The sequence below is a fragment of the Limulus polyphemus genome, unplaced genomic scaffold (genome assembly GCF_000517525.1).
Source record: "Limulus polyphemus unplaced genomic scaffold, Limulus_polyphemus-2.1.2 Scaffold545, whole genome shotgun sequence".
NCBI lineage: Eukaryota > Metazoa > Arthropoda > Merostomata > Xiphosura > Limulidae > Limulus > Limulus polyphemus.
Window position 1 is genome coordinate 33,166 of NW_013666155.1, and position 14,253 is coordinate 47,418.

At 31.2% G+C, this 14,253-nt stretch overlaps 1 protein-coding gene across 1 annotated transcript in view; it reads left to right on the plus strand.

Moving 5' to 3' along the window:
* LOC106459001 (ras-like protein 2) overlaps positions 1 to 14,253 on the plus strand; it is a 25,935-nt gene that overhangs the window by 2,802 nt on the left and 8,880 nt on the right. The window contains exons 3-4 of the mRNA XM_022385378.1: positions 14,021 to 14,123; positions 14,205 to 14,250. Coding sequence (XP_022241086.1) covers positions 14,021 to 14,123; positions 14,205 to 14,250 — 149 coding nt within the window. The remainder of the gene's footprint in view (positions 1 to 14,020; positions 14,124 to 14,204; positions 14,251 to 14,253) is intronic.

Consider the following 14,253-nt stretch of genomic DNA (forward strand, 5'->3'; position numbering starts at 1 on the left):
GTGTGTGTATATATATATATATATATATATATATATATAAAGTAGCTAGAATTTAGGTAAATCATGAATTGAAGAAGGAACATCAAAAGGAGAAATGAATGTCTTTTTTTTGCACTTTCCTTGCATACCAGACAATTGATTCTTAAGTAGCATTTCAAATTAGTATATTTGTTTTTGAAAATTTCATATGTTTTTTTGTCCTTTTTGCAATTATAAAGGAGTGATAATAATAATAATGCAGGTATATATCCAAAATTATGAGATATGCATATAAAAATGTCCATAGCCTTTTCCCATGTAATTGTGACTTTATTTATGTATGCTCGATTTAAATATCATCAAAGATAGCATTATCCAGAGAGGTAAAGAAAAGCACTCTGTGAGTTTAAACATAATTAACGGTTTGTTACACATTTTAATGTTATAAAATTCAAGAATTTTTTAAAGCTATTTTATCATGTAACTGTTTATGTTTGAACTAATAACATATTGTAACTCAGCTGCCATATAATTATTACTATCTGAAACCAAATCATAATGCATGTTGTGAAGTAAAGAGTGGGAAGTGTTCTGCAGTAAATTTATATATTTACAGTTCAGTAGAGTATATTTATTAGAAATAACAGTTTGTGTTATAAGGATTAGCAGCATTTTCAAAAAAGCTGTTAGTCTTTATAACAATAGTTTGTGTTCTTAGGTTTCAAGACATATGTGCAAACTTTAGGAAATATTTTAATAACTTCATTCACCTTCTCCAGTGCCTGGATCTTATTTCTTTAACGGTGAGTAACTGGATCAGAAAGACAATTGAAATGGCTTGAATTTCTTATATTTTGTCTAAATTTGTTACATCAGTGCCTTCCTCGTAGTTTTCTTAGTGCTGAAGGTTTTTTTGATTGAGTCACCATCAAGTTAAACCATTTGTATATGTGGTCAGTTTGAAATTTGGCATAGAATCATGTTTTCTTGATTTGTGGTTTCCAATTCTTGTTTATCTTAAAATGTTATTTTTGCATGCTTTGATAAAAAATTTGAGTGTGAGATATCTTATTAATATTATCTTCTGATCAGAGCAAGCTACTTACTAGAGCTAAACTAATATTTAATCTGGTAATGAGTAGGACCAATGCTAGTTTCCTTTTGTTTGGGATGGAGTGTGGTTTGCTGGAAACTTGTTCTTACTACTCATTTGGTAGGGCACTTGCTTAACAAGCTGGGGTTCCAAGTTAAGTTCTGTGATATAGATGGAATTTGTAATTGATTCTTATATCATATCAGCAGTATTTTGTGAATAAAGTAGTGTTCAGTAAGAAATATCTCTATTTATGCTACTTTATGGGTGTTAATAAAATATATTGCAAGTGCAATAGATATCTAACATGTTAACTTTTGTTGGTTACTGAATGATGTAATTTGACCTGAATTTCTTTAAATTCTCTAAAAAGTATTTTTTAAAAGTACATTCAAATAGAGTGTTTGAAAGAAAATTAAAAAACAATACTACACACTTATTTTTCATCTACTTACACAAGAAAACTTAAATGCCCATTAAAAGTAAGACATAGATAGTTGCATTGTTAGTATTATTAATTGAGTAAAAGTATATGCTATTTTAAGGAAAACATAATTCTTCATCATCATCTTATAAGACAGAAAATGAGAATCTTCAAAAATATAACTTGAGATAAATCTGTGAGAAAGGTTTAATTTTACTAGTTAAGTAATTTGAATGATGGAGTAGAAACATCAATAATTCTTTTACATTATTCATAAAAGAATTGTTCTGTTTTTGTCTAAAGTTATAAAAAAACATAGTTTCTGAACTATGTTTCCTCTAAATTTTCTTTGTACAAGATAAGCTACTTTTTTGTTCTGGACAAGCTTGCACTTTGTGAGTTTTCTTACACTGAACTACCATGCTGCTATGTTGCTACAGTTGTACAATGAATTCAAGACAAAATATATTTCTTTTTTTATTATAAAACTGCAAAGGTGACCATGTTGCAGTGAGAATACTATAATACTATTTGATAGTGGTATAAATTGGTGGAAACTGAGTTCCAGGGAATGTGTTACTTTGCTGAAATCTTTCTTTCAGATATTCCCACACCTCAATCATCTTATTTTGTGAAATAAAGAATGTTATTACCCCTTTAATTTCATCTCTTTAAAAGTCAAACTTCCTTTTGCTGACAAGATTTGGTTTGATGAGGGTATTTGAAGACTGGCCCTTGCAGTTAAGCATTTCATTGTTCTTCCAAGACCGTCAGAAGGTGATTTACCATGTGATGTAGCAAAAAAAGTTCCAAATACAATTTACTCCCAAATCATTCAGATGAAGGCATAAATTAATGAAATTTTTGCAGTTTTTATATTGTCCCGCACAACCATCTCTAAAATAGTACACCATCTTTACCTTACCATTTATCTCCTTGATGTAGTTGGTGGTTTGGCTTATGACTATAAACAAAGCCTACATCATGAGTCAAGTAATCTGAAAAAAACAAAGGTAAACTTCCTTCAATTCACCTCCTGTTCTGTGATACAAGATGATAGGATGCAAAGTGCATGATTGTTGATTCCAATGATTGTTGATAACCAATGCATCATCATCGTGCAACTCTTCTTTGCATTTCTTAAGAAACTTCGTTTGTGCTTTAGCAATAAAAGTGTGCCATTATATCATTCGTTTGTCAATTAGCTGATCGATAAATTTGTTTACTGACAATGAGACAGCAATTAACTGAAACCTGTCAACAGTCATCCATTGTTGAAACCTCATCTCCTACTCATTAAAATCATCTTTTTCCCTGCTTTCAGCTCCATCATTATCAGAAAGTTTTTCTTCAATATATGCTCTCAGATTTCGAATAACTAGACATCTGTCATACCAATGAAGCATACAATCTTTCTTATCTTGGTTACAAACAATCATATTGATGAGTTCATGGTAGGACTTGTCTAATTTGACTGCATTCAACATCAAAGCGATGTTCTTATGCTTGGTGCAGATACAAATTGAATGTGTCCCAGAAGAGCCAACACCATTTTGGCCTAAGGTTACTAAATTTGAAAAATCCTAAGTTTAAATTGTTTTTTCTTTAAATGCTTTGTAAGTCCACATAGAAGTCGTTCTTGCATATGGACATTCCTCCAAAGGCTTACAAAGTCCTTTTTGCACAGCATCTGTCAACTATACTCATCATCACAGCAGAATGCTGTAATCATTTTTTTTCAGTTTCTTTTGACACTGGTTTCCCTTGTTTCCTTTCTGGTTACTCCATAATTCCTTTCTCCTCAGCTAATTTCCTGGCCTGCCGAGCCATATGTTCTGAAACATTAAAAATTTCATGAGATTTCTTGATTGGCCAAGAAAGTGGCACCATTGTTAGTATTTGAATTTTTCAGGCCCGGTTTGAAACTTTCAATTTCTCATTCATTAATGCTTTTCTGTACCATTACAACAATATTTTGTTCAGAAGTTCCTTTCTGTACTTACAAAGATTTTGCTGGAACTTAAATGAAATCACCAACTTGATTCCGTATTGTCGATTTTCGCTCTTCTAACTTTTTCTCTACTTGTCTTAGTTTTTGCTTCCAATACAAGATTTTGAATGTGATGTCACTGAGTGAAGCTTAACTTGACTAACATCCATCTCAATTAATGATGAATCCATACTTTCCCTGTTTGAATCAAAAGAATAGTCACACTCAAAATCAGGTTGTGTAGTATCATCTTTCTCTTCTGAGGAAAAATGTTCTTTCTTTTTCAGACAATTGTTGATGCTAACACAACACGAAGAGCATAACTTTTGTCCAGGTATGATGCGTTTGTTAGCAGCTCTACCATTAGTTGCCACTTCCAGGTTTATTTCCCTCAAGGAAGACTTCACAGCTTTTTTGTGCTTCTTAAATGGATCGCAGCACTTCCTTTGAAGTTGAATATACATCAATAATAGTTTTTGTTCATGATGTAAACATATTGTTTGATCATCATTAAACATAATGCCTGTTCTCAAAGTTAATACCCCAATTTGCTCAGCATCCATAATATGAACAGGTTTCAATCCAGTGGCTCTTCTATAGTCCAGCGAATGGCAATTTTCTGAAAGAATCCTGCCAATTGTACAGTCCTCATAAGAGCACATTTTGAAGTTTAGAATAAGAAGTTAAGCTACCAAGCAAAGATATGAATATAATGAATGAACAGTTCACCCTACTTATGTTAAAGAGGAAGACAAGCAATGGTTGGTCTTACGAAATATTTAATTAGATGAAAAAATTGACAAAGGAGTGACTAAATGCATTTATAGGTAAATTGTATGCAAACGTCAAAGACAACTGTTGTTATTTCAATAGAAGGAAATTTGAGTAAATGTTGTATCCTGGTTCATTCATTAGCTCAATGCTTCAAGAAGTGTTATTACAAGTCCAATTCAGTGGATTATGCAAACATTCAACACCTTTAACAAAGGAATTACTCATTACAGTATTTCATGATTACATAGTTCAATACTGACTATACAATAATTTGGTGAACAGAGATTAGCCATTTTTACTATATGGGTGATATCGGAGAACAATTAATAGTATTAAAACTGACTTTAGAATTGCATCAATCTTCTGTAACTCTTGTAGATAATATTCAGTTTTATTATAGAATTAACCTCAGTATAGTTTTAAGCACTATTTGAAATTGAACAGTAATTATCAATATATCATTTGAAATATAATTTAGCCATTTTGCTTTATAATTTAGTCGATTTTCAGAGGACTATTACTTTGGAACAAGGAAAAAAAAACGTCTCAGGTTTTTAATATAGTAAACTAGTATTTACTCCAAATTTGGTGTTGATAAGTTTTGTCAAACATTGGTTTCCAAAAATTTCAAAAAACAGGGTATGAATCCTTTAGTAACACTTAAAATTCTATAGTAGAGGAGTTTAAAGGGATTGTTTTAGGATACAAATAAGAGCTGTTTCCATACTTGGATTCCTTATATTTGAATTGGTCAATTTCAATAAAATTGGGTAAAATTATGAAAATAATTACAATGGCATAGGGTATTTGTGAAATCCAAAATGGCCACCACAAGCAATTTTTGACCAAATTTGGCTAAAATATAAATGTTTCTATTTCCAGGAAGAGAAAGAATTTTGCAAAAAAATTTGCAGGTATACTTAACCCATAGACAGGTACCATCAGTTAAAAAATCTGCCAATTCTGAGATGTTGGGTGTCCAAATGGTTTTTGCTTGGTGATTTGACATGGAATGACCCTACAGTTATTTATCCAGCTCAAGTTACCACTAATAATGCTCTAAGCTGTTAGTAAGTGACATAGAAAAGTGCAAGCTTCCACAAGAGATTAAGTTGTAAGTAGCATGTTCTGTAACATGACTTGTACATGCCATTCAAGATTTCTTTGCAGCTGCATGAGCTTACATACACAGTTTAGAAGGAACTTTGCTCTTGAAATGTACATATGAAAAATAGTTACTTTTATAAATTATTTGTTAATTCATTTGAGGAACTGATTACATAATTAGAGGATTTATCATAAATGGAGTGAGTGAGAAAATGTTAGATGAGTTTTGGGTTTTGCTGCTGTTATGTTTTTCTTAATTTAAGAGTTTGCTGTTAGGAGTTTTTAGAGAAAGGTTAAATACAAAATTTACTAACCAAAACCATCTTTAATATTACTAATATTCCTTAATTTATTCTTATAGTGATCAGAATTAACTCAAGTATAGAAATCATTTTGGAAGTTACATCTTAATTCATGTTATTCTTCCATCATATTATAATTTTTTTTTCATTAATTTTGAATGAACAAAAGTATTTTTGGTCAGAAAATATACTTCCATTAGCTTTATTTGTCCTATAAGCAGTTTTCTAGAATTTTAAGTGTAAACTGTTTTTACTTTCTTGTTGGTTCTTTTCCTGCTTTAATATCTAGAGTTTAAAGACTGATAACTTGTAGGTAGCTTACTGTGCAATAGAATGCATCATGTACTAACAATAATGTGGTTTATTATTATATTGAAAACAATCAGCAGTCTTAAATTCTTGGTTTGTTTTTTAATTTTAGGATTTGTTGACTAATTTTTTTTTGAAGACTTGGTTGTAGTTTTATTAAAAAATTAGAAAATATACATTTTTAGTATAATTTTTCATAGAAAATTTAGTTTATAGTAATACAAATCTCATTGTGATAATTTCTTTGATTATATCCTTCATTTAAAATAGAATAATTACTGTGATGGAATGTAATGCAGAAAAGCTTAGAATCTAATACCTTGCTTTTTTTTTTACAAATACTATGGATAAATTACCATTATGAAATGTTACTCTGAAATTTTCATTTAGTAGTGGAGAAAATGTAAAAGTACACAACAAAATGGGATCTTGGTGTAATAGTCGATCAGTCTCTAAAGCCATCCAAGCAGTGTGCTGTTGCTAGTGGTAGGGTAAATAGGATTTTAGGTTGTATCTATAGAAATGTTGAATACAAGTCTAAAGAGGTTATACTTTCATTGTATAGGTCACTGGTTAGGCCACATTTGGAGTATTGTGTTCAGTCCTTACCTTAGGAAAGACATTGAATTGTTGGAAAGGGTTTAGAGAAGGGTTACTAGAATGGTGCCTGGGATGCATCATCTTTTTATATTTAACAATGAGAATAGTAGGACTAGGGGACAGAAATATATATTTGGGCAAGGTAGGAGTCATCTTCAGCTAAGACTGTTTTATTTTTCTAATGGGGTGGTTGGCCTTTTGAATGGGTTGCCTTCGGATGTTGCAGAGGCAGTAAATTTATGTAAGTTTAAGAAAAAGTTTGATAAGTATATGAATGAAAAAGGCTGGGTTTAAAATTTTTATTTATTTATTTTTTTAATCATATTAATTTGGTTTTGAGGATGGAACAGCCGAAATGGACCAACAGGTCCCATGTTGTCCCAAAATATTATGTTATGTTCTATGTTATGCACGTAATTGTCACTTAGAGTGCTTATTATAATTATAACAATAATCGTGTTAAACATTATACTGTAACAATATAAATGTTTAGGCATATATGGTAATAGTATAGGATAAAAGTAAGACAATAACATAATGTCGATGATTTTTGTTGTTAAAAATCTTTAAAAAGTATTCTTCTCTTGAAATAATCAATTTTAAGAAAAGATTGCTGTTTAAACTGTAAAATAATTATAAGAATGAAATATTTGTTCACTTGTTGATTATGTTGAGCACATTCTATTTGTTAAACATTTGTTATGTGATTTTTTTTTTTCTAACTTTTTTAAGGATATGTTTTTATTTTTACATCTGGATTAAAAATTGTATACAACTGTGATAAATCCAAAAGTGATGAAGATGTATTTCTGGTAATACATCTTTATGATGAATTAAAAATATAAGTAAACACATGATCACTTAGTCATAGGGGATTTGTGGGAAATCAGAAATTTCAGAATCCTCTGGTCAAACTTAAGACTGTTAGCTGTACTTGAAATCACTGAATTATACACTTTCTTTTTATTTTCTCAATGATTGTATTTACATTAGATTTTGGAGGTGTATGTGAATGCACGTATGAATTTTTTTTGTAAGCCAGGTAGTAAGGAAAGCATGACTGTTAACAATTTACAAATTAAATTTTTTCCTGTGCTTGTATAATTAGTGTAATGTTAGCAAAAAGGTTTGTAAATTTATGCATTTTCCTTACCTAGGATCATCTCGATCATATTATTTGAAATATTGCAATTTTTTGGTTGCACTGGTATTTTGTACTTTAAAAGTCTTTTTGTTTCTGGTACCTTCTGGTTATTAATAAAACTTGTTTAAACCATAACTTTGACAAATTGCAGATTAATCATGACAATCTCTGCCAGTTTTGGAAGAATTCTGCTTTGAAAATAGCACTTTTTTATATATATTATTCAGTAAATTCAGACATTCCTTGATCAATGAAGACCTTCTAGGAAAAAAATAGTTATGTGAGAAAAAATAAGAAAATATCAGCCAAAAAATAAAATTTATATTAAGTTTGTACCAAAACAACAACAACAAAAAAAAACCTTTGTTTATAAATAATTTAGAGCAATGTTTCTTTATCCAGATCAAATAATTCACGAGGTATAATATATGGATAGTAAAGGGACAACATATTTGGATAGGTGTTCAATGTTGCAGGACTCCATAAATGACTACTTTAAGAATTAGCAAGCATATATTGATTCTTTGTTCAATACTAATAATTTAAAAACAACTTCAAGGTGTTTCTCCCATAGAAAAAGGTTATAGGATTATCTTATAATCAGTCATTGCATGTGAAGTCTGATAAGATCTGTAGTGGAATCATTAAAAATCAATGCATAAGTTAACTTGTATTCTTTTTTAATAAATTTTTAAAATTTGAATGCTTAAATATTTAAATAAGGAGGCTGTGAAATGTTTATTATATGCAAAATACTAATTATTTTTTTTGTATACAATATTGATTTTTGCTTTTGAAGCACTGTTGTACTTTTACATTTTAGCTTCACTGTTATTGAAAAACGAAATGGTAATGATTGATTAGTCTGCTTTTAATAAAAAGAACACTAAATAGTGAAAAACACATACTACAACAAACATATATAAGGAAATATTGTGCCTGAAGCAGTGTGGCAGTCAGATTAATGATTGAAAATCTGAATGTGTTTGTTTTATCTTTGCTTGCACAAAATTATACATTTATTTTTTATATCTTGCAGACAGGAGTTAAATGAGTAAGTATTCAGAAAAATGAATGAAAAAATGGCAGGTGTTGAATCCTTAAATTTATTCTTCTAGAAACATTCACTAACTCATTTTTGTCAATCTCAGCTAGCTAATACATGTACCTGTATTGCTGCTGGTTTAATACAGGAGTAGATTACTTTTGTTTGGCTTGATATCAAGGTAATCCTGTTTTCTTTTTCTTTTTTGGGAGGGAAGTCTTCTAAAACAGCATTTCAAGGTTCTGACTTCATGTGATAGTGCATTTGACATTGTGACATTAAGTTTAGTTGTTTAGTGCACGAGTTTCGTGGGAAATTGTAGCCAGATAACAATATGCAAGATAAAATTGTATTTGGTCTTTATAATTTGAATTTCTTATTTAACTTGACTGGCTTTGAAATTGCTGTGAAGTGCCTTCAAGTTTCATATTTGTAGATAATTGGAACAAAATTTTTCATAGGTGACTGTTATACATAAATGACTACTATATATTTATGTTTTAAAACAAAGCATAATGAATAATTTAAATTTCACTTATTTTATGATAAATGACTAATAAAAAAATAATGCAAGTATTTTAAATTGTTTTTAAAGGGGTTGCTGCTGCTATATTAATCTTAACAAAATATGAACCATGGCTTCTTAAAATACCAATTAAAGGTCATTGACATGATAAAACCATCAAAATAGATAAGTTCATAGTTATACAATAAAAAACAGTCTGTAATTTATAAAAATTTTATCTTTTACATTTTTGAAGATAAGTCTTCAAGAGAGCAGAGGGTGGTGTAATTTTTTAAGCATATCTTCATTCTTGTTATCAAAGACCAATTTTGTTTGTTTAGTCACAGATTCAAATCATATTGTTTATGGATAAAATATGAAACATAAAACTTCATTAAACTTCAGTATTTAGAAAAGATTACAATTTCAGAAGATGGAAAGCATCAATGTCAAGTATAAAATCTTAATATTTGAATGACATCAATAACAAATAGAATGTCCGTATCTTTAAATTCACACTGATCAAGAGATCAGAATCATTGTCAATCCACAATGATAACAGGGAACTAATATTAGAAAATGCAAAAATAATTTACATTAAGAATGTAATTTTTCTGGCTTAAAAGAACTCGTTACATCAGCTTTGGCAGCAAAAGTAATATAATTCTATATTTTATATAAATATATCAATAGAATGTTTGTTATACCCTTACGAGCTCTGTAATGAATAGATAGTCATGTTAGTAGTGACATTTCCTAAAAGAAAAGGGTAAAAATGCTATTATTCCACTCTTCTAAACAAAAGCATGTTTTGGGTAATATGTGGGTTTATTAATAGGATTTTTTAAAGGTCTGAGTGTAATGTTTTACTCTAAAAACTCGTTCAAAAAAGATCATGCTCTTTAGCTTCAACATTATAAATTGTATATGTTAAAGTTTAAATACCAGAACTGTCTTTGGAGTAGTAATATGCATGTTTCTAAACTTGGATATGATATCAAAAAAATTGAAGCTGATACACAATTTTTAATGTAAAATCTGTGTTTGATTTAAGAATAAAAGAGGTTCATAATTTTTATATTGAAGCTTACATGTGTGCACTGTAAGGACCCCTATTTTTGTGAGCTTTTATTCAATGTGATACAAGATCAAATAGAAATGATAAGCAGATAAAAGTATTTTTCCCCCTTATGTATTACAGGTAGCAAAGGAATTACAAGTCACAAGAAAAGCAAACTCAAATAATTAAACAAAATTAGACTTAAAAGTGGAGCTCAACATTTCTAAGTTTTTGTAATAATGGTGATTAAATATTGAAATATATATTTCAAACCTTAAAAGGACTGTCTCAAAGTTTAGGTTAATGTACTACTGTATGTTTCAACTTCAGTATGAAATGTTATTCAGAATCATCTTTGCCTATAAACCTCAATGTAATTATCAGCTTCATGTATACATAATTTTCTATGAAATAGTATGTTTACATAGCTTTACATTAATAGGATGACACAATTAAAATTTTGAAGTGTCACTTCTAACTTATTATACAGATTATTAATCCACATAATGTGTATCCAAAGTTAATGTTTTTTTAATAAATCTGCAATTGTAAAAGGCTTGTATTTAATTTTAGAAAAACAAACTTGCAGTAATTAGCAAAAATATTCAATGAAGTTAAACATTATAATAACAAAACAAAGAAGAAATCAATATACAACATTAGTGAAGTAAATAGTAATGGTCACAGGTAATGAACATCAGATATGTCAGTGATATTGGGATGTTCTTTATTGTGTTTTGCCTATGCATTTGTTGACATTTTCCTCTTTTGTGTGTGTGTATGTACTATTTGTTTAACTTTTCATGTTTTGGTCTTGTGAAAAGTTGCTTTTTTTTTAAACTTTTCTTACTTTTTCAGGAGCCTTTTTGCTAGTGTATTGTGGATCTCGCTCTACCGCGGACCTGATGTACAATTCCAGGTGCCGTCAGGTGTTGGTTGTGTGTGTCTGTTTGTTTTATTGTTAGCTATTACATTGCAGGTTTGGGTTATGCACACCATTGAGATAGTGTTCCATAGGACTGCTAGTAGCTCTCTTTAGTGTTTTTTTACTTCATAAATATGTTCGTCCAGAACCGTACACCCATGGACTAACATGAGTAAAGCAAATAGAGATTGCTACCTGTCTCTGATTCTCTGTGGCATTGAGATTCTTCCTACTGTGGATCTGATGTACAATTCCAGATGCCACCAGGTTTTGGTTCATCAACTCTATTAACGTGGTAGCTCTGCTTTTCAAAACGGTATTGTGGTCACCTGTTCTCCAGTGATCCAGTCCTCCGGACTACCTAACACATTTTTTTTCCCTTTTCTTCTAGTGTAGTATGGGAGTCCTTACCACTTACCAGTTCCTAGCCACTGAGGTGGTGGACCATGGAGACCAGTCCTTCTGAGTGATGAATCACACCACTCAGTTCAAAGTAGGGCGGGGCATTCTGAAGGTGCCACTGGTATATTGCACTTACTACTACAGACCTGATGTACAATTCCAGATGCTGCCAAGTTTTGGTTGTAGCACTATACCATATTCCTGTCTATATAGCTGACCTATTTTCCTACAATGACATTCCTCCTTCCAACCATTCTCCAGAAGTACATTCCTGGTGTCTCTGGTTTTGGCTGGAGATGGCTCGGTCATGATTAGTATCATGTGTAGATGGTGTGATGCCCTTCCTACCACAGACCTGATGTACAATTCCAGGTGCTGCCAGGTTTTGGTTGAAGCACTCAACCATATATCTCTTATTGCAATTTGCCCCTCAGGCCGAGACGTTCCTTCTTCCTACCATACTCTGGATGTACATTCCCGTTGGGTCCAGTGTTGGTTGGAAATGGTCCAGCTAACTAAATCTTCATATGTATTCTGACCGATATCTCTCCTCCTACTGCAGACTGGAGATACACCCCATGTTCGCAGTCCCTCTTCCTACCATCTGCTGGATGTTGGTTCCCAGTAGATCTGGTATTGATTGTAGCTGGATACAGCACATTTTCCCACTTGTGTACAGTTGGATATCCTCTTCCTACCATGGACTGGAATTACCATACCCATTGCCATCAGGTTTTGGACTGGAGATGTCATCCTGCCAGGGCTTTCCACTTTCATACCATCTGCTGAATGTCGGTTCCTGGCAGATTTGATGTTGATTGTGTTGGAAATGCACACAAGTGGAGACTGATTTTGATATGGAAGCTCATCTTCCCTACCAATTCCCATTATGAGGTGAAGAGGTAGGTGATCCTTTACCTACTGTGGATCTGATGTACAATTCCAGATACCACTTTGTGTTGGATGAGGTCAAACTACCACTACAGTCTGTCGCACCATAGCCTCTGGACACCCAGGTGTTTCATTCATTGGTCATACATATTCTGGGATTCATTCATGTTTATCCATCTTTTATGTTCTCAACACAGTCATAAAAGAGTGAAGAGAATACTTGGATCAGATGTGGTACAGTCTCACCTCTTGGTCTCTCTCATTAGGCACTTCCTAAATGGGTGTTTTTTGTTGTTGTTGTTTTGTTTTGTTTTTTCATATGGATATCCAAAAGCAGGAGGTGGAAGGCTAGTGGCATGTGTTGAAAATGTGTGCCAGTAGAGAACAGTGTTACTCGAGAACAGCTATTTTGTGAATGGAGGTAAGTATCTATTGGAAACACATTTTCAGTAGAAGAAAATGCTAACTTTAATATAATGTTGTGTATGTGCATGAGGAACACTCCATTAATAACTTGCATGTAAATGGATACATGTTCATATTCTCGTATGATATTGTATAAATGTTTGAATGTAACTGTTCTAACTTGAAGAACTTTTAATATACTAAATTGATTATAGCTTGTGAAGATACTAAGATACATTTTTATCAAAACTTTAGCCTGTAAAAATACTGAATGAACTTAGATTAATTTTGAATCTATCTTTATTTTTACTGTATGTTTCATTGAAAATATTGCAGTTAAGTGAAATTTAAATTCTGATCAAAGCAAACTACTTACATAGCTTAGAACTAAAAAATGAACCCAGTAATAAGTATAGATAATTCAATATACTGTTTGTACGTTCTTATATTTTAAAAATCAGAATACATTGTTTCATCAGTTGAGTATCTTCTCTGTTGGAAATATTTTTTGGAAATATTCTAAGCCAGCTTCGGATATTTAGGTTAGTTCTAAATCTGTGCACTTAGCTAACAGTACAAAATAATGCATACCATGAAAATATATAAAAATAGATGTATTAAGCATTCTAACTGATACTGTCAGTTAAAGTAGCATTACAGAAAAAAATACAACTAATTTACAAAGAAACATAAACACTAGTGATTTGCTTCATACGTTATCATCGGATTCATGTTCCTTGAAAAACTTGACATCAGTATATTCAAAACTCAATATAATCCTCCCTAACAACATCTTGTGACTAAGGAAAGCCATTTAAATGACTCCAACAGCATAACTCTAGAATAACTTGACATATGGACTAAAAATAGTATGACCTGACAACTTCTGTTTAACTGTAGAATCTGGAAGAATAGTACAGAATGTTAGAAGAAGAAAAAAGCAGTGGATAATCATACAGAAAAAGTGCAGTTACAATGTATGAAAAACCTTTGAGCATAAACAAATTGACTATTAATGTGGTAATGAAGATAGAAGAATGATAAAATTAATATTGCATTCTGCAGTACTTGACACAGCTGGACAGGAAGAGTTCAGTGCTATGAGGGAACAGTATATGAGGTCTGGAGAAGGCTTTCTCTTAGTATTTTCCATCACTGACCGAAACAGGTAAGTTACATATTGGTTTACAAGTGTACATGTATTAATATGATTGGCTTGTTGTGTGTATTGTTAACTGTATTAAACCAGCATTGAACATTCTATGAAGTTATTCAAACATAATTCTAACCATTCTGTA